Raw genomic sequence first — 20,392 nt, 5'->3', positions numbered from 1 at the left:
AAAAGTTTATTTAACTAAAAACATCATACACTTTTCCAATTGTAAAGGTTCTTATGTTTAGAAATTTGTTTTTGTAAATATATTTTGAAAAAGCTAAAGCCATTAGGATTAAGTATCATTCAAGCAAAACAAGTGTCAAGATTTACAATGTAAATAAACGACATAAACAAATCTACAAAAACAACATTCATATACAAATTGAACCAAAGTTTTTGCCATTTTTTTATTCTCTGCACTTTCTTAGCCATATTATGCAGGCATAAATAAAAATATGTTTGTATTTTGAAACTAACACGGAAATGGGGGTATGATGACACTTTGTTGGAAAGTTTGTAACATTTTTGAATTCGGACATCATTAGGATATACACATGCTATATGATTAGCAGAGGTCTTTAAAAGGCCATTGAAATTTTAGTAATTTTGTTCTAGCAAATTGTGATCCCCCAAGGTTGCTAGAACACTATCTACTAACCTACCGGAGGGTACACATGTAGTCCCCTTGGACCCCTATAAGTCTGATTAGTTTGAGTATAAATAAATTTAAACACAGTAATCGGATTTGTTAAATTTCGATCTGTAGTACCTATTCAATATTCGACCTTGCCCTATGTACAAAATTAATACCTATTTAACTTTTCTATTTACTTAGACATAAACATGTAACCATGAGGGAAAATGTTCTGCGAAAAATTTGGCGCTATTTCTTGAAATTTACTCTTGATATAACCAAAACAAATAAACAGAGAGCCTATTGGACCACCAAAAAGCTACTAAGCAGGCGCTAAATTAACACATGTTATACCATAAAGCTTTTAAATTCTAAAAAAGAGCTTTAAAGCTTTATTTACTTACCAGAAAAAATACCTATGATTAACTACAATACTAAAGGAAAAAATTAGTTTTTTGTTAATTTTGAAAGCGTAAGGATTAATTTTGGTCTTTGAGACAGGTGAACGCGTGTAAAAGCAATTATTTACAACAACAAATAGAGCGTGTTTGGTGCCCGTAAAATCTTTCGCAAGAAAGGGGTCAATAGAAAACAACAACAGCAAAAAAATAAATATATTTAATGGCCTTTAGTTAAATGTCATGAATTACCAATAATTTGCAATTCACTATAAACGGATACGTGTAATAAAACGAAAAGAAAAACAACATTAAATCAAAAGTTTTTGTTGTATTAAATCCAATAAAATGTTCTTTTAATAAAAAAATTCTTTCCTTCCTCCATAATGTAAAAGTGTTTTAACAAAAAAAAAAACAAAAGAAAATATGTTTGAAATCAAATAATTATCATTTGAGAAAAATAGAAATATAATAAAAGTTTTTATAGGCGATTCTATAGATTGTCCAACCAAAGTACATGTATGCGTTCCATACACAACAGTACAAGTGGCGACACAAAAAAATCCATATTTGGATAATAGCCAATAAATTTTAACCCACTAATAAGAAGGAATTTCTTTGGTCGTTTTTACAGTGCTGTATGAATGATGGCTACCACAAGGTTAGTATGTCTTTCACATAAATATCTTACAATGGATCTAATATATAAAGGGCCTATAAGAAACCCCTTAAGTTTTCCACGTAATTGGTAGACAATTTCTATTTTTCTGTTAATGTTGCTTATTTTTATCAATATAATTTTAATAACCATGTTGTTATTTATTTCCAATCAATAAATTGAGTTGTTGTAAGTATGTATGTCATATTTGATATGAAGAACTTTTTTCTATTTAACAATTACTACAACATGCATACTTACTTAGATTGTGGTCTAATCTATTATTACAAATCACTTTTTTTTAATGAACATACCCTTCGCCTGCCTCTAGGTTCATCTGTTGTTTAGCCTTTCGTTAATATATTTTGTGTGCTTATTTTCTGAGTGGCATTACTTGCGTGTTTTGTGGGGTCTCTATGTTCATTTATATAGTCTGTTTATGGGATCTAAAAATATATCGCAAAATTTTTTTGTTTGTTTATGCAGTTTTTATGTTTTCTATACATATACAAAAATTAGTGCAAATTTTTTATACCCTACTGAAAGCATAAGGAACTGATGCATGAGTATAGCCTAGAAGAGACCATAGATTAGAATAAACTAGAATATAGTCAAGTCTAAGGATTGGACCAGAGTCCGGGGGCATACTCAATAATCTTCTTTACAATATGTTCTATAGTTGTCTATAATTTAGTCTATAGCCTAGTCTATAGTCTAGTCTATAGCCTAGTCTATAGCCTAGTCTATAGTCTAGTCTATAGTCTAGTCGCCTATAGTCTAGTTGTCTATAGTCTAGTCGTCTATAGTCTAGTCATCTATAGTCTAGTCGTCTATAGTCTAGTCGTCTATAGTCTAGTCGTCTATAGTCTAGTCGTCTATAGTCTAGTCGTCTATAGTCTAGTCGTCTATAGTCTAGTCGTCTATAGTCTAGTCGTCTATAGTCTAGTCGTCTATAGTCTAGTCGTCTATAGTCTAGTCGTCTATAGTCTAGTCGTCTATAGTCTAGTCGTCTATAGTCTAGTCGTCTATAGTCTAGTCGTCTATAGTCTAGTCGTCTATAGTCTAGTCGTCTATAGTCTAGTCGTCTATAGTCTAGTCGTCTATAGTCTAGTCGTCTATAGTCTAGTCGTCTATAGTCTAGTCGTCTATAGTCTAGTCGTCTATAGTCTAGTCGTCTATAGTCTAGTCGTCTATAGTCTAGTCGTCTATAGTCTAGTCGTCTATAGTCTAGTCGTCTATAGTCTAGTCGTCTATAGTCTAGTCGTCATAGTCTAGTCGTCTATAGTCTAGTCGTCTATAGTCTAGTCGTCTATAGTCTAGTCGTCTATAGTCTAGTCGTCTATAGTCTAGTCGTCATAGTCTAGTCGTCTATAGTCTAGTCGTCTATAGCTAGTCGTCTATAGTCTAGTCGTCTATAGTCTAGTCGTCATAGTCTAGTCGTCTATAGTCTAGTCGTCTATAGTCTAGTCGTCTATAGTCTAGTCGTCTATAGTCTAGTCGTCTATAGTCTAGTCGTCTATAGTCTAGTCGTCTATAGTCTAGTCGTCTATAGTCTAGTCGTCTATAGTCTAGTCGTCTATAGTCTAGTCGTCTATAGTCTAGTCGTCTATAGTCTAGTCGTCTATAGTCTAGTCGTCTATAGTCTAGTCGTCTATAGTCTAGTCGTCTATAGTCTAGTCGTCTATAGTCTAGTCGTCTATAGTCTAGTCGTCTATAGTCTAGTCGTCTATAGTCTAGTCGTCTATAGTCTAGTCGTCTATAGTCTAGTCGTCTATAGTGTCGTCTATAGTCTAGTCGTCTATAGTCTAGTCGTCTATAGTCTAGTCGTCTATAGTCTAGTCGTCTATAGTCTAGTCGTCTATAGTCTAGTCGTCTATAGTCTAGTCGTCTATCTAGTCGTCTATAGTCTAGTCGTCTATAGTCTAGTCGTCTATAGTCTAGTCGTCTATAGTCTAGTTCGTCTATAGTCTAGTCGTCTATAGTCTAGTCGTCTATAGTCTAGTCGTCTATAGTCTAGTCGTCTATAGTCTAGTCGTCTATAGTCTAGTCGTCTATAGTCTAGTCGTCTATAGTCTAGTCGTCTATAGTCTAGTCGTCTATAGTCTAGTCGTCTATAGTCTAGTCGTCTATAGTCTAGTCGTCTATAGTCTAGTCGTCTATAGTCTAGTCGTCTATAGTCTAGTCGTCTATAGTCTAGTCGTCTATAGTCTAGTCGTCTATAGTCTAGTCGTCTATAGTCTAGTCGTCTATAGTCTAGTCGTCTATAGTCTAGTCGTCTAGTCTAGTCGTCTATAGTCTAGTCGTCTATAGTGTAGTCGTCTATAGTCTAGTCGTCTATAGTGTAGTCATGAGTCTTTTTATATTAGACTATAGTCAAGGCCATAGTCTAATCCAAGGTCTTTTCCAGTCTATAATCTCTTGTGTATTCTAGTCTGTATTTTATAGTATGTCCTATATTCTGAAGTATAGTCTACAGTCTTACGCTCATATTCATAAATGTTCATAAAGTTGTTGGTGATTTATTAAAGGAATTTTGGATAGAAAATGTGCGCAATAAACCTAAAATAAAAGAGGGAAGAGGGGGTTTGTATTGTAAATCACATACAGTTATTCTATACACCAAATACGGTATACATTAACAATTAGGATTATTGCCAACAACAGGAAATTGACTTGCCACCTAATAGCAAACTAAAAGAGTCCTGCTGAGCAATTTCCTTCTTATAACATTTAAATTATAAAAAGGCGATTGCAATAACTGGAGCATAAATGGACAAGTAATGTACGTGACTCATTGATAAAACAAATATTATCATCAACTTCTATTTGATCATGGTCTTTTTTTAAAGTTGATTAATTAATATTGAAGTTTCAAAACCCGTTCAGAAGACTTTTTAAGTAATAGTTTTCATTCAATAGAGTACTTTATGTTCGTTTCTAAATCCCGCTAAATTTCTTATCTTGTTTGTGGTTTTTATATTTTGCTCTTTTTGGCATTTCAATCCACTTTTATTTTGTTTTAAGTTTATTCTTTCTCTGTTTCACAAGTATGTTATAAAATTCTATAGTTTTGTAGCACCTCTCTATCGCGTGCCTTTGGGGTTTACCACACATAAAATGGATTTAGAACAGAAATGAATGAAATGAAAAAAATACTTAAAAACAAAAGCTAGAAATGCACTAAATTATTTTTGTTAAAAGAAAAAAATTATAGTGGTTTAAGTCCCTGCATTCATACTTGTGTATATCTGTGATAACAAACAGTTAATGGCTAAGTCAACTTAGGGGCTTATAACGCTATTTCTTTATTAAGATTTTCGTTAATTATTTTATTAGAAATACATTTACTTCTGCATACATATATCGAAGTCTTGATACTATGTTTTTAGAAAATATGATTTTCGTATTAGACTGTTAATGCTTGTTACCAGAAGTATAGAGACAATTATGTTTATATATAAACATATCAACCCAGCAAACACCAAGGTTTTAGATTAATAGTTAATAATTTGAAATTTGATCACTAATGATATAATATCCCACATATTCTGAAGAATATTAATAGTTTATTAAGCTCAGTTTCCATACAAAAATTCTACAATAAACCATCAATAATTTTATAAAGCGTGTATAAGTACGGGGATTAAAAATTGTGGGTTATTTTAAAATCTACGAAGAAATAATTTTAAATTATTGCTAATTTTGGAAATATTATTTAATTTTTAATAGTAATAAAATTTTAATAATATTTGTGAAGTGTAAATGTTTCATTAATGTTTGTTGGTATGTTCATGTATGTTTGTATATGTATTAGCCGAAGGGTTGAACTACTATATACATATTTTTAGATTTAAAATGGCAACTTAACACGAATTATATACATACATACATATATGTATATTTGTTGTTGCTGTAAGGATTGTATAGGAAATTTAGGACATATTAAATTAAATATAAAAGTAATTAAAAATATTAGTTTTGCTTTTAAAAGCTAAAATAATATAGATATTAGTAGAGGTTATAGAATAATTTATTTAAATAATAATAATGGAGTTCTTATTATAATTATACCCTACACCACTATATTCTATAGTCCAGTCTATAGTCTAGTCTATAGTCTAGTCTATAGTCTAGTCTATAGTCTAGTCTATAGTCTAGTCTATAGTCTAGTCTATAGTCTAGTCTATAGTCTAGTCTATAGTCTAGTCTATAGTCTAGTCTATAGTCTAGTCTATAGTCTAGTCTATAGTCTAGTCTATAGTCTAGTCTATAGTCTAGTCTATAGTCTAGTCTATAGTCTAGTCTATAGTCTAGTCTATAGTCTAGTCTATAGTCTAGTCTATAGTCTAGTCTATAGTCTAGTCTATAGTCTAGTCTATAGTCTAGTCTATAGTCTAGTCTATAGTCTAGTCTATAGTCTAGTCTAGTCTAGTCTATAGTCTAGTCTATAGTCTAGTCTTTAGTCTAGTCTATAGTCTAGTCTATAGTCTAGTCTATAGTCTAGTCTATAGTCTAGTCTAGTCTAGTCTATAGTCTAGTCTATAGTCTAGTCTATAGTCTAGTCTATAGTCTAGTCTATAGTCTAGTCTATAGTCTAGTCTATAGCCTAGTCTATAGCCTAGTCTATATAGTCTATAGCCTAGTATAGTCTAGTCTATAGTCTAGTCTATAGTCTAGTCTATAGTCTAGTCTATAGTCTAGTCTATAGTCTAGTCTATAGTCTAGTCTATAGTCTAGTCTACAGTCTAGTCTATCTCACATTATCGTACCCAATCCCTCTTTCGTCGCAAGTACTGATTAAGTGCAAAAATTACTTTATTCTTTAGCTTTCAAGCAACATTAAGATAATTCAGTCTCTACTGGAATTAGTTCCGTAGAATGATCATTTAAAATACTGAAAATTGTTGAAACAAAAATAGTGTGGTAAAATTTTATTGTATAACAATATACAAATTCAGCAAGTTTATCTCCCATCTAACCCTTTGCAAGGTCAAATCCTTATTAAACAAACTATTTGTCTACAGTTCTTATGAATAGAAAAACTTTGTTTCATTAAAAGATTAAAATCTTATAATACAGGCAAGTTCACTCATTCATTTATTCATTCATTATCCTTGAAAATAGACAAAAAATAAAAAAGGAATACACTCCCAAACAAAACGTTAAGAGTACAAAACATAATCAAGGCATTTGTTAGTAAATAAAAACAGAGGACTTCCTTCTAATCACATAAACGTGTAATTTAAATCAGGCTAATAAAGCAAAATTAGTAGCTTACACACCGGAAAAACACACACACAAACAAAGACAAAATTTAAGGAGAAAACACATTTATTAAAATAACAACAAACAGCAAACAAGCAAACCCAAAGTCATACAAATTCACAAACTTATGTGTAAATGTGTTTATATGTACGTATGTATGTTTGAGTGTAGCCTATACAAACCAAACACAAAGTGTAAATTACAAACTTAATGAAAACAAATGGCGCCAAATCAAACATTAAAACTAGCAAAACCAACTTTATCTTTCCGCCCTCTTCTACATATTTACATACATACATATACATATATAACATACCATTACACTGTCATTGAGAGGTTCTTCTATAGCAGTGTTTATATTTTTCTTAACAAAAATAATTGTTTAACAAGTATGAAAGGAAGGAAGAAAAGTGAAATTTTGCACAAAAGCTGAAAGAAATTACACAAACACGTTGTTCCTTTTGCTCTCTTTCCTTTGAAAATAACCAGAAAGTCATAGACAAACACAAAAAAATTAAATAGGAAAATGTAATAGAAAAGTTTGCAAACATTCGGTAATGATAGAGGAACAAAACAAAACTGAGAAGAGAAATTATTAATTCTCACGTATACATGTAATGCACGTGTAGGCGTATGATCAACATTTATTTGTTGCTGTTTTACCCTCAGACGTATGAGTAATTTGTTTCCTTTAAAGGAATACGAAAATAGTAACAGATTTTTGTAATGTTTAAGTATAGTTGATTGTGTTTGTATGTTGAATTGTTTAAATAATGTAGCATAGATTTATATAGCATATAATATACGAGGGCTGATCAACAATTTCTTTAGAAGTAGAAAAACCATTTAAACAACTTTCTAAATCTTAATATCTAAACATTGAGATTTTCCCAATGTTTAGCTTTTATGTTTTAAGATTACTAACTTACTGTTAAACCTAACCCTCTATAACCTAAACAAATTTCGGAGGGAATATAAGTATTAACTTCCTAAAATAATCCCAAAAAATCATTCATTTAAATATATCCACATAAAATTAGCATTCTGAATGAAAAAGCACAAATAAATTGTCCTTTTGGGTAATTTAATATAATATTGATATTGACAATCCTGCATAATACGTAAGAGATTTAAATTTATTATAAATACTTAAACCAATACTACCACGAACCTTTTCTTTCGTCTTTATAAATCTTGAGACAAACAGGCCTCAGCATGAACTGTCATATCATAAAAAAATTATAATAGAAAATCTCTTTTACTTAGAATTTGATTGTGGGTGTAATACGGCAAGTGTAAGTAATATTATTTGGCTATTTCAATGCTCAAGGATAAACCATGAACTTGGTTTTTGAAAATTGTATCCCTGGCAAAAGTTTACTGACGACAAAACTATGAACAACGTAATATGAAAGTTGCTGGTAAGGGTAAAGTTACAAAATAAACAAAATTATTAGTCATTTTTGGTGGTTCCTTTGTTTTCAGGAAAAAATATTTATATTTTAAATCTAAATTAAGTTTTGGCAGTTAAGCACACACAGGGCAAATGTAATAAGTTAATATCTTTTTTGGCATAGTTTTAAACAATTTAATATAATTTAAAAAGCAAACTTAAGAACAAAAATTCATACTACAAATAGAAAGAAAATAAAGGAAAATCATAAAACTCTATCTATCTATCTATCATCCATCTATCTATCTATCTATCTATCTATCTATCTATCTATCTATCTATCTATCTATCTATCTATCTATCTATCTCTATCTATCTATCTATCTATCTATCTATCTATCTATCTATCTATCTCTATCTATCTATCTATCTATCTATCTATCTATCTATCTATCTATCTATCTATCTATCTATCTATCTATCTATCTATCTATCTATCTATCTATCTATCTATCTATCTATCTATCTATCTATCTATCTATCTATCTATCTATCTATCTATCTATCTATCTTCTATCTATCTATCTATCTATCTATCTATCTATCTATCTATCTATCTATCTATCTATCTATCTATCTATCTATCTATCTATCTATCTATCTATCTATCTATCTATCTATCTATCTATCTATCTATCTATCTATCTATCTATCTATCTATCTATCTATCTATCTATCTATCTATCTATCTATCTATCTATCTATCTATCTATCTATCTATCTATCTATCTATCTATCTATCTTCTATCTATCTATCTATCTATCTATCTATCTATCTATCTATCTATCTATCTATCTATCTATCTATCTATCTATCTATCTATCTATCTATCTATCTATCTATCTATCTATCTATCTATCTATCTATCTATCTATCTATCTATCTATCTATCTATCTATCTATCTATCTATCTATCTATCTATCTATCTATCTATCTATCTATCTATCTATCTATCTTCTATCTATCTATCTATCTATCTATCTATCTATCTATCTATCTAGCTATCTATCTATCTATCTATCTATCTATCTATCTATCTATCTATCTATCTATCTATCTATCTATCTATCTATCTATCTATCTATCTATCTATCTATCTATCTATCTATCTATCTATCTATTCTATCTATCTATCTATCGATCGACTATCTAACTATCTATCTATCTATCTATCTATCTATCTATCTATCTACTATCTAGCTATCTATCTATCTTCTATCTATCTATCTATCTATCTATCTATCTATCTATCTATCTATCTATCTATCTATCTATCTATCTATCTATCTATCTATCATCTATCCTATCTATCTATCTATCTATCTATCTATCTATCTATCTATCTATCTATCTATCTATCGATCTATCTATCTATCTATCTAGCTATCTATCTATCTATCTATCTATCTATCTATCTATCTATCTATCTATCTATCTATCTATCTATCTATCTATCTATCTATCTATCTATCTATCTATCTATCTATTCTATCTATCTATCTATCTATCTATCTATCTATCTATCTATCTATCTATCTATCTATCTATCTATCTAATCTATCTATCTATCTATCTATCTATCTATCTATCTATCTATCTATCTATCTATCTATCTATCTATCTATCTATCTATCTATCTATCTAGCTATCTATCTATCTATCTATCTATCTATCTATCTATCTATCTATCTATCTATCTATCTATCTATCTATCTATCTATCTATCTATCTATCTATCTATCTATCTATCTATCTATCTATCTATCTATCTATCTATCTATCTATCTATCTATCTATCTATCTATCTATCTATCTATCTATCTATCTATCTATTCTTTGCATAATTTCTTACAAAAGTTCTCCTCTATTTGCAGCTTTCTCTTGGAGACACTTTCCAATGGCAGTGGTGCACGCTTGACTTTGGGTTCTGCCGTCCTGGTCTATTTAATCGCCTACAATGAAACCACAGCACCTTGTGTGGTCTTAGCCACTATAATGGCTACATTATTTGGTATCTTGGCTGGTATGAATTCTCAACAACTACAACAAACTTTCTTCTTTATCTTAATAAAAAATTCCTTTCCAGCTCGTTGTAAAACAAGTTTAAAAACTCTACAAATTCCCTATATACGAGCCAGTAACAAATTTGATTTTGGTTGCCTTTTCTTAGCCACCTGGATGGATATGTTGGCTATATTGTGTGCTTGTGGCGCGCTGGCTCGTACACTAAGCATGTGTTTGGATGCCATGACTGGCGGTCTGGCTCGTATTATGATTTTAGGTAAGTGTAGAAAAACACTTGTGCTCTGTTGTTTTAAGTTAAATTTTTAATGTCTACTTTTAGGCCGCAATTCACCAGCCAACGAACCATGGCCAGATGTTTTGGGTGTTGGTGTGGTATTTCTAGTAACGGGCATGTTTATGTTGGGCCTAGAGGTATGTGGGAAATATTTTTTATAGAATAAAAAAAAAACAATATTTGAATATAACTGACATAGAAAAAAAGTACCCAAAACCAAATAATAAATGAATGGTACTTTTTTCACAAGTTATATTATGCTGAATAAATATTTAAATTTTAAAAGTTTTGTTGGAATTTTATACTTTTTTTAACGTTTCTCATTTCCTTTGTTTTTTTGTAATTTTCTATTTAAAGCACTCAAAGGCTTTTAGCTTTATAATGGCTTTGGCCATGTTTGGTTTAAATGCCATTCTAAGTGCAGTCGGCTGGTGGAATGGTGATGCAGTTGCCTGGCATGAAACTATTTTGCAGCCAAATGGTTTCAAAAGTGTAAGTGTTGTTTTAACAACTTTGAAGTAGTACATATTGTGAGTTAGAGCATTATTCATTAATTTTAATATATTTTATATATAATTTATAATTTTATATTGATTTTTTCATCATTTTATTTTTGCGGTGTTTTATTTTTCTCATTTCCCTAAGTGACTTTTTGAATAATTTATTTCATTGACAAACATTATGAACATGTCTTTAGCTATTACGAACATATGTTTTAATTAAAAATATGTATTTTTGTAGATTTCGTGTGTAAATATTTTCATGTTCAGTGGTAATTTGTAACGCACATGAACATGTTCATAATAGAAGGTAACTGAACGTTAATTGTTGAAAAGCTTAACCTAAAGGAAATGTATATTTAAAGAAAAGTAATTTTTTACTACACAATATGTTCATTGGTTTGTGATTCTCACTTATAAATATATTAATCAAATTGGTTCTAATAGCCATGAACACTCTAAGTGCAGTAACAATTAGTAAACTTTTTAATATTGAAAAATAAACCGCGGTACCACCAAGGACAGTTTCAGTACCTATTCTAGTCCTAATAATTTATTATTTGAAGTCCTAGAGTGTTAGTCCTACTCTATAGTCTAGTCCTATAGTCTAGTCTATAGTCTAGTGCTATAGTCTAGTCTAGAGTCCTAGGTCGATAGTTAACCAATAGTCTATAAGTCATAGTCTATAGTCCGATCTATAGTCTAGTCCTATAGTCCTAGTCCTATAGTCTAGTCTATAGTCTAGTCTAATAGTCTAGTCTATAGTCTAGTCTATAGTCTAGTCTATAGTCTAGTCTATAGTCTAGTCTATAGTCTAGTCTATAGTCTAGTCATAGTCTAGTCTATAGTCTAGTCTATAGTCTAGTCTATAGTCTAGTCTATAGTCTAGTCTATAGTCTAGTCTATAGTCTAGTCTATAGTCTATAGTCTAGTCTATAGTCTATTCTAGTCTATAGTCTAGTCTATAGTCTAGTCTATAGTCTAGTCTATAGTCTAGTCTATAGTCTAGTCTATAGTCTAGTCTATAGTCTAGTCTATAGTCTAGTCTATAGTCTAGTCTATAGTCTAGTCTATAGTCTAGTCTATAGTCTAGTCTTAGTCTAGTCTATAGTCTAGTCTATAGTCTAGTCTATAGTCTAGTCTATAGTCTAGTCTATAGTCTAGTCTATAGTCTAGTCTATAGTCTAGTCTATAGTCTAGTCTATAGTCTAGTCTATAGTCTAGTCTATAGTCTAGTCTATAGTCTAGTCTATAGTCTAGTCTATAGTCTAGTCTATAGTCTAGTCTATAGTCTAGTCTATAGTCTAGTCTATAGTCTAGTCTATAGTCTAGTCTATAGTCTAGTCTATAGTCTAGTCTATAGTCTAGTCTATAGTCTAGTCTATAGTCTAGTCTATAGTCTAGTCATAGGTCTAGTCTATAGTCCTAGTCTATAGTCTAGTCTATAGTCTAGTCTATAGTCTAGTCTATAGTCTAGTCTATAGTCTAGTCTATAGTCTAGTCTATAGTCTAGTCTATAGTCTAGTCTATAGTCTAGTCTATAGTCCTAGTCTATAGTCTAGTCTATAGTCTAGTCTATAGTCTAGTCTATAGTATCCTAGTCTATTTTCTATCGTCTAGTCTATAGTCTAGTCTATAGTCTCTAGTCTATAGTCTAGTCTATAGTCTAGTCTATAGTCTAGTTATAGTCTAGTCTAGTCTATAGTCTAGTCTATAGTCTAGTTCTATAGTCTAGTCTATAGTCTAGTCTATAGTCTAGTCTATAGTCTAGTCTATAGTCTAGTCTATAGTCTAGTCTATAGTCTAGTCTATAGTCTAGTCTATAGTCTAATCTATAGTCTAGTCTATAGTCTAGTCTATAGTCTAGTCTATAGTCTAGTCTATAGTCTAGTCTATAGTCTAGTCTATAGTCTAGTCTATAGTCTAGTCTATAGTCTAGTCTATAGTCTAGTCTATAGTCTAGTCTATAGTCTAGTCTATAGTCTAGTCTATAGTCTAGTCTATAGTCTAGTCTATAGTCTAGTCTATAGTCTAGTCTATAGTCTAGTCTATAGTCTAGTCTATAGTCTAGTCTATAGTCTAGTCTATAGTCTAGTCTAGTCTATAGTCTAGTCTATAGTCTAGTCTATAGTCTAGTCTAGTCTATAGTCTAGTCTATAGTCTAGTCTATAGTCTAGTCTATAGTCTAGTCTATAGTCTAGTCTATAGTCTAGTCTATAGTCTAGTCTATAGTCTAGTCTATAGTCTAGTCTATAGTCTAGTCTATAGTCTAGTCTATAGTCTAGTCTATAGTCTAGTCTATAGTCTAGTCTATAGTCTAGTCTATAGTCTAGTCTATAGTCTAGTCTATAGTCTAGTCTATAGTCTAGTCTATAGTCTAGTCTATAGTCTAGTCTATAGTCTAGTCTATAGTCTAGTCTATAGTCTAGTCTATAGTCTAGTCTATAGTCTAGTCTATAGTCTAGTCTATAGTCTAGTCTATAGTCTAGTCTATAGTCTAGTCTATAGTCTAGTCTATAGTCTAGTCTATAGTCTAGTCTATAGTCTAGTCTATAGTCTAGTCTATAGTCTAGTCTATAGTCTAGTCTATAGTCTAGTCTATAGTCTAGTCTATAGTCTAGTCTATAGTCTAGTCTATAGTCTAGTCTATAGTCTAGTCTATAGTCTAGTCTATAGTCTAGTCTATAGTCTAGTCTATAGTCTAGTCTATAGTCTAGTCTATAGTCTAGTCTATAGCTAGTCTATAGTCTAGTCTATAGTCTAGTCTATAGTCTAGTCTATAGTCTAGTCTATAGTCTAGTCTATAGTCTAGTCTATAGTCTAGTCTATAGTCTAGTCTATAGTCTAGTCTATAGTCTAGTCTATAGTCTAGTCTATAGTCTAGTCTATAGTCTAGTCTATAGTCTAGTCTATAGTCTAGTCTATAGTCTAGTCTATAGTCTAGTCTATAGTCTAGTTTAGTCTAGTCTATAGTCTAGTCTATAGTCTAGTCTATAGTCTAGTCTATAGTCTAGTCTATAGTCTAGTCTATAGTCTAGTCTATATAGTCTATAGTCTAGTCTATAGTCTAGTCTATAGTCTAGTCTATAGTCTAGTCTATAGTCTAGTCTATAGTCTAGTCTATAGTCTAGTCTATAGTCTAGTCTATAGTCTAGTCTATAGTCTAGTCTATAGTCTAGTCTATAGTCTAGTCTATGTCTAGTCTATAGTCTAGTCTATAGTCTAGTCTATAGTCTAGTCTATAGTCTAGTCTATAGTCTAGTCTATAGTCTAGTCTATAGTCTAGTAGTCTATAGTAGTCTATAGTCTAGTCTATAGTCTAGTCTATAGTCTAGTCTATAGTCTAGTCTACAGTCTAGTCTACAGTCTAGTCTATAGTCTAGTCTAAACAATGTATATTTTTCTCATTTACAGTTTTTAACCGCCACTGCTTTACTAACGTTTTCCTTTCCGGCTGACTATCCCACACAAAGAACCGGTTGGCAGCGATTTACGGGATTTTTTCTTATACTCCTGGTCACAATATCACTACTATTGGCTTCCGGTTGTTTAACCACAATTTTACATTACAAGTAAATACATATAACCAAAATATTAAAAAAAAATAAAAACTTACCCCATTAACCCGATTTTCAGAACCGTTGAAGAATATGTAGCAGTACCTCTTTTTCATATATTAGATGAAAATAATTTTCACAAACTGGTGCCAGCAGCGGCCTGCATGTTAATGCTAACAGTGACCGGAGGTTTTCTGGAACTATTTCCGGAATTGTATCGCATTATTGTAAGATTTGCCACTTCCGAGTGGAGAATTTTAAACCAAACAAATTGCCTATGAAAGTTCGGATAGTGGTAATCCGGTGCTGGCAGTGTTTATAGCAGGTGGGTTCTTAGAAATAACAATTCATAATGTTTAGTTATATGTATGTATATCTACGCCAACAGGAAAGTTTATGCGCCATGTTGTCCTTTGGCCTGTCCTCTGCAAAATCTTAGCCATACCTTTGCGGCTAGTCATTTGTGTGCGGTCTTCTTTCGAGCGTTTTATTTGCTGTACTCGCCTTTTAGGCCCAAATTCATATTACAATCAAGTGAGTTTTGTTTGTTACGAAAAATTACAACGTAAAATTACTTAAGAATTTGACATATTTATTTTAGACACCGATTCTACTTTATCCTATAGTCCGTCTTTCAAACCGAACCCATTACCCATAGTTCCTCAGCTTCTCGCTTAAAGCGCAGTCTATGGAACTTAAGTGTTGGCAAACAGGTGCCCAGTAAAAAGCCCAAGAATAAACCGAAAAACAAACAGGAAGTCGAAAAGGAATGGTTACTTTTGGGTGAACCTACATCGCCTTGTCCCCAAAGGGAACCTAAAGATGTAGAGTCCACGATTTTGTCAGATGGAGAACCACCGGTACAGAACTTTCAAACATTTTTCATTTATATATTTTATTAAAGTTTCTGTTTTTTCACTAGCCCTCTGATTTTGAGTATCCCGATAAATTTGATAATTCCGATTCGGATACTTCGACCGATATCGATGCGATTGTGGATGAGTATAGACAAAAGGTTAAAGTAACCACTGCTGGTCCTTTGGATCGCACAGCTCGTGTGCCTACTGTCTCTTCGTGGAGAGTTACCATATTTGCCATTGTTTGTGGTATTTTTGGGTATTGCTTTAAGCTTAGCAGGAATTTATATGCAATGGCCGCCGGCAGCTTTAACGGGATCTATAGGTAAAAGAGAAATCCATATAAAAAACGAATCAATCTGGAGCATAACTAATAAAAAATTTGCAACGTTTAGGCAAAAATGAATAAAATCTTTGATAAATCTTATTTTCTACTAATACCCCTTATACGTCTCTTATTACAAAATGATCTCATATATTTTTTTCTATTTAGGAGTCTTCATTATCAGTCTAATGATGCCTTTAATACCCAAATACACCGGCAGTGTGGTTAATGTCAGTCCGGTTATTTGCTGTTCGAGCATATTTATCGGTGGCATTCTATTCGCTTCATGTGCTCAAAACTCTTGGCCCGCTATAGTATTTTGGATACTGGCCGGTTTAATCATGCTCATACGCTGTGATAATCTCTGCTGTGCATGTCTCAAATCAAACGTCCACCATCAATGAACAACTAATACCCAGTGTTTCGGCCAAGACAACGACAACAACAACAACAACAACAACAATACGTATGCCTAGACCACCTAAAGGTATTGTTACATACCCACCCGAGTCAATGCACCCAGATGACAATCGAGTCCTCGGAGGGCGAAGATTTGTTCAATGAGGACTTTAATATACGAGACTTTGAGAAGATTATGATTAAAATAATGACTGTTGGACGGAGTAGTACAGAAAAATGGAATGAAAAGTATTAAATATTAAACCCATAAAGGTGTTATTCAAGTGATTTTTAAAATGCTTTAAAGTTTTGCCTCAACATACAACACCGTACTAGAAAAAAAAACTAAGTAATTAATTGCCAGAATTGAAGAAAAAACCAACCAAAATTTTTGATTATATTTAAAAACTAATTAGACGAAATTTTTATGAACAATTTTATCTCAATTATATTGCAAAAGGTTAAAAATAAAACTATTTCGATTTAAGATTTAATAAACCAAAAATACAATTTAACGTTTTTGTACAGGCTTTACCATTTTTTAGATAATAAGACATTTATTAAAGTTATATACTTATATATAAAGGGAACGGAGAGAGGAGTATTGTTAATGAAAAATAAACGAAAATTCTTAATATGAAAATTTAAAACCATAAAAAAGTTTTAATTATTTAAAAACTATCAAGTAGTTCGACTTCATATGGCGAGTCAGAACTAAAAGTGAACTAGGGCAGAACTAGAATAGAACAGGAAATCAACTAGAAATGAACTAAAATTTAAGTAGAACTGAACTAGAACTGAACTAAAACTGAACTAGAACTGAACTAGAACTGAACTAGAACTGAACTAGAACTGAACTAGAACTGAACTAGAACTGAACTAGACTGAACTAGAACTGAACTAGAACTGAACTAGAACTGAACTAGAACTGAACTAGAACTGAAGAACTAGAACTGAACTAGAACTGAACTAGAACTGAACTAGAACTGAACTAGAACTGAACTAGAACTGAACTAGAACTGAACTAGAACTGAACTAGAACTGAACTAGAACTGAACTAGAACTGAACTAGAACTGAACTAGAACTGAACTAGAACTGAACTAGAACTGAACTAGAACTGAACTAGAACTGAACTAGAACTGAACTAGAACTGAACTGAACTGACTAGAACTGAACTAGAACTGAACTAGAACTGAACTAGAACTGACTAGAACTGAACTAGAACTGAACTAGAACTGACTAGAACTGAACTAGAACTGAACTAGAACTGAACTAACGAACTATACTGAAACTAGAACTGAACTAGAACTAACCTAGAACTGAACTAGAACTGAACTAGAACTGACCAGAACTGAACTAGAACAGAACTAAAACTGAACGAGAACTGAACTAGAACTGAACTAGAACTGAACTAGAACTGAACCAGAACTGAACTAAATTGAACTAGAACTGATACTAGAACTGACCTAGAACTGAACTAGAATAACTAGAACTGAACCTAGAACTGAACTATAACTGAACTAGAATGAACTAGAACTGAACTGAACTAGAACTGAACTTGAACTAGAAATGAACTAGAACTGAACTAGAACTGAACTAGAACTGAACTAGAACTGAACTAGAACTGAACTAGAACTGAACTAGAACTGAACTAGAACTGAACTAGAACTGAACTAGAACTGACTAGAACTGAACTAGAACTGAACTAGAACTGAACTAGAACTGAACTAGAACTGAACTAGAACTGAACTAGAACTGAACTAGAACTGAACTAGAACTGAACTAGAACTGAACTAGAACTGAACTAGAACTGAACTAGAACTGAACTAGAACTGAACTAGAACTGAACTAGAACTGAACTAGAACTGAACTAGAACTGAACTAAACTAGAACTAGAACTGAACTAGAACTGAACTAGAACTGAACTAGAACTGAACTAGAACTGAACTAGAAACTGAACTAGAACTGAACTAGAACTGAACTAGAACTGAACTAGAACTGAACTAGAACTGAACTGAACTAGAACTGAACTAGAACTGAACTAGAACTGAACTAGAACTGAACTAGAACTGAACTAGAACTGAACTAGAACTGAACTAGAACTGAACTAGAACTGAACTAGAACTGAACTAGAACTGAACTAGAACTGAACTAGAACTGAACTAGAACTGAACTAGAACTGAACTAGAACTGAACTAGAACTGAACTAGAACTGAACTAGAACTGAACTAGAACTGAACTAGAACTGAACTAGAACTGAACTAGAACTGAACTAGAACTGAACTAGAACTGAACTAGAACTGAACTAGAACTGAACTAGAACTGAACTAGAACTGAACTAGAACTGAACTAGAACTGAACTAGAACTGAACTAGAACTGAACTAGAAACTGAACTAGAACTGAACTAGAACTGAACTAGAACTAATGAACTAGAACTGAACTTAAACTGAACCAGAACTGAACTAGAACTACTACTATATACTTTCTGTATGAGTAAGTAAAAAGTGTGGAAAATTAAGTAAAATAACCACTTCTGAAATATTTTTGTGTTCAGAAAAAATATGTGTGTATAAGATTTGCTATTATTTTGCCGTTTACTGTTATTTATATCTTTGACATTATTAATCTTACTCTTTATATGTTTATTAGTTCTCTCAAAATCACAAAAAGTGATAACAAAATAAATCTCATATCTATTATGATTAAATTTAAATAGAAATATCTTTACCATTAAGTGTTACTTACTGGTTTATTTAAATTATAAACGACAATCAGTCACATTTGAAATTCAACCTGAAGTGCAACATGACATCCAAAAGCGGACCTCAGCTTTTAACGGTGGAAGAGTGTTTAGAAATTATAAAAAATGATTTAAAGCACAAAGATACCAGCAATATAAAACTACAAACATATACGATTAAAAAGTGTTCAGCAGATTTGGTGGGGTTTATGGGGGAGTATTATAAATTGGAAGTGGAAGCTAAAAACGAGGTAAAAAATGAAAAAAAAAATCTAATTAAACAAAAAAAAAAAACTAAAAATTTTCCATTTAGATTGCCCAGGAAACTATAAAACTTAGTTATTTTCTGAAATCTCTGCCGTTGGACAATGAACTCTATCGGGATGAATGTGAACGTAAAGGTTTCTTTACAAAAGAATCTGAAATTTATCGAAATATTCTACCCCATATACAAAAGTATACCCAGAGGCCTTTATATCCACAGGCCTATTTGACACGTCGAGATTTATTAGTTTTAGAGGACTTTTCTAGAAGCGAAAAACGTCTCAAACAAATGCAACCCCATGAAATTTATACTTTAAAACATTATCAATTATATTTACAACATTTAGCGGAACTACATAGCGCCAGTTTGGCTTGGGAATTTAAGGAAAAAATTAATATTGGTCAGCAATTTGAAAAAACCCTATATGAGCTACAGCTGATCAATACCAATGAGTGGTATATAACCGGCATAAAGGTATGTTTTTGGAATAACATATTTCTAGAAAACCCACTTAAATTTCCTTTATAGGCCATTTTATTTCTAGCTCAACAGCATCCCAAATTTCAGTATGAAAAAGCTTTAGAATTCATTAATCATAAACTTTACAGTATTCTCCTTAATATGGAAGATTTTACTAAACCCTCTCATACACTACGAAATGTTTTGTGTCATCGTGATTCTTGGGATCGTAACATCTTCTGGGAACTAGATGAGCACAATCAACCTATAGCTTGCCGTATGGTGGACTTTCAGCTAACACGCTACAGTCCACCCGCTATAGATGTATTATACTTTCTTTATAACAATTTTGAAAGCCCCCAACAACGATCGAAATTATTAAAAGATCTTTTAAGTTACTATTATCAAGCTTTAAGGGAAGCTTCCAAACGCATGGATTTACCGGAAGATTTAATAACTGAAGCAGAATTTAATCAAGATTGTCAACGTGCTTTATTACCGGTCTTAACTTTACGAGCAATTTGTGAACCTTTAATGAAATTACCAAAAGGTTTCTCACAAACGATGCGTGATATAGAACCGGAAACATTTGATTGTTATATGAATTCGGATCGTACGGAAATGTTTAGTCGGGTATCTGCTATAGATTCAAGTTATATGGATAAAGTTTTATTGCCTGTACAGGAACTGCTGGAATATTTTGATTTGCTGCCAAAATAAAGAGTAATAAATTACGGCTATGCCGTATCCATAATACCCTTCA

The 20,392-nt window shown here is 31.9% G+C and overlaps 2 protein-coding genes across 2 annotated transcripts; both read left to right on the top strand.

The window, feature by feature from the left end:
- The first annotated feature begins 918 nt into the window (after positions 1-918).
- On the top strand, positions 919-16,811 carry LOC119610394. The gene is given in 17 exon segments (XM_037965569.1): positions 919-1,509; positions 10,101-10,249; positions 10,313-10,507; positions 10,571-10,662; positions 10,883-11,017; positions 14,440-14,597; positions 14,662-14,842; positions 14,844-14,911; positions 14,976-14,997; positions 14,999-15,120; positions 15,184-15,442; positions 15,505-15,684; positions 15,686-15,764; positions 15,933-16,147; positions 16,149-16,282; positions 16,284-16,353; positions 16,356-16,811. Coding segments are annotated over 17 exon segments (2,112 nt in total). The 5' UTR covers positions 919-1,492; the 3' UTR covers positions 16,392-16,811.
- A 2,125-nt stretch (positions 16,812-18,936) lies between these two features.
- LOC119610398 lies at positions 18,937-20,392 on the top strand. Its single transcript, XM_037965574.1, has 3 exons — positions 18,937-19,156; positions 19,219-19,644; positions 19,699-20,392. Exons 1-3 carry the CDS (start codon positions 18,971-18,973, stop codon positions 20,347-20,349), a joined length of 1,263 nt encoding a protein of 420 aa, XP_037821502.1. The 5' UTR covers positions 18,937-18,970; the 3' UTR covers positions 20,350-20,392.

The sequence above is a fragment of the Lucilia sericata genome, unplaced genomic scaffold, assembly GCF_015586225.1.
Source record: "Lucilia sericata isolate MDLA Ls3-8-SP2 unplaced genomic scaffold, ASM1558622v1 Contig001175F_arrow, whole genome shotgun sequence".
NCBI lineage: Eukaryota > Metazoa > Arthropoda > Insecta > Diptera > Calliphoridae > Lucilia > Lucilia sericata.
Note: the sequence above shows the minus strand (reverse complement) of the source record. Positions and strands in the feature narration are given on the sequence as shown.

What these genes read in the sequence shown, in the direction of transcription:
- LOC119610398 (XM_037965574.1), top strand. Translation starts at nt 18,971, where the DNA reads ATGACATCCAAAAGCGGACCTCAGCTTTTAACGGTGGAAGAGTGTTTA. An exon ending in AAGTGGAAGCTAAAAACGAG is followed by an intron (nt 19,157 to 19,218) that starts GTAAAAAATGAA and finishes TTTTCCATTTAG; the next exon opens with ATTGCCCAGGAAACTATAAA. An exon ending in GGTATATAACCGGCATAAAG is followed by an intron (nt 19,645 to 19,698) that starts GTATGTTTTTGG and finishes TTTCCTTTATAG; the next exon opens with GCCATTTTATTTCTAGCTCA.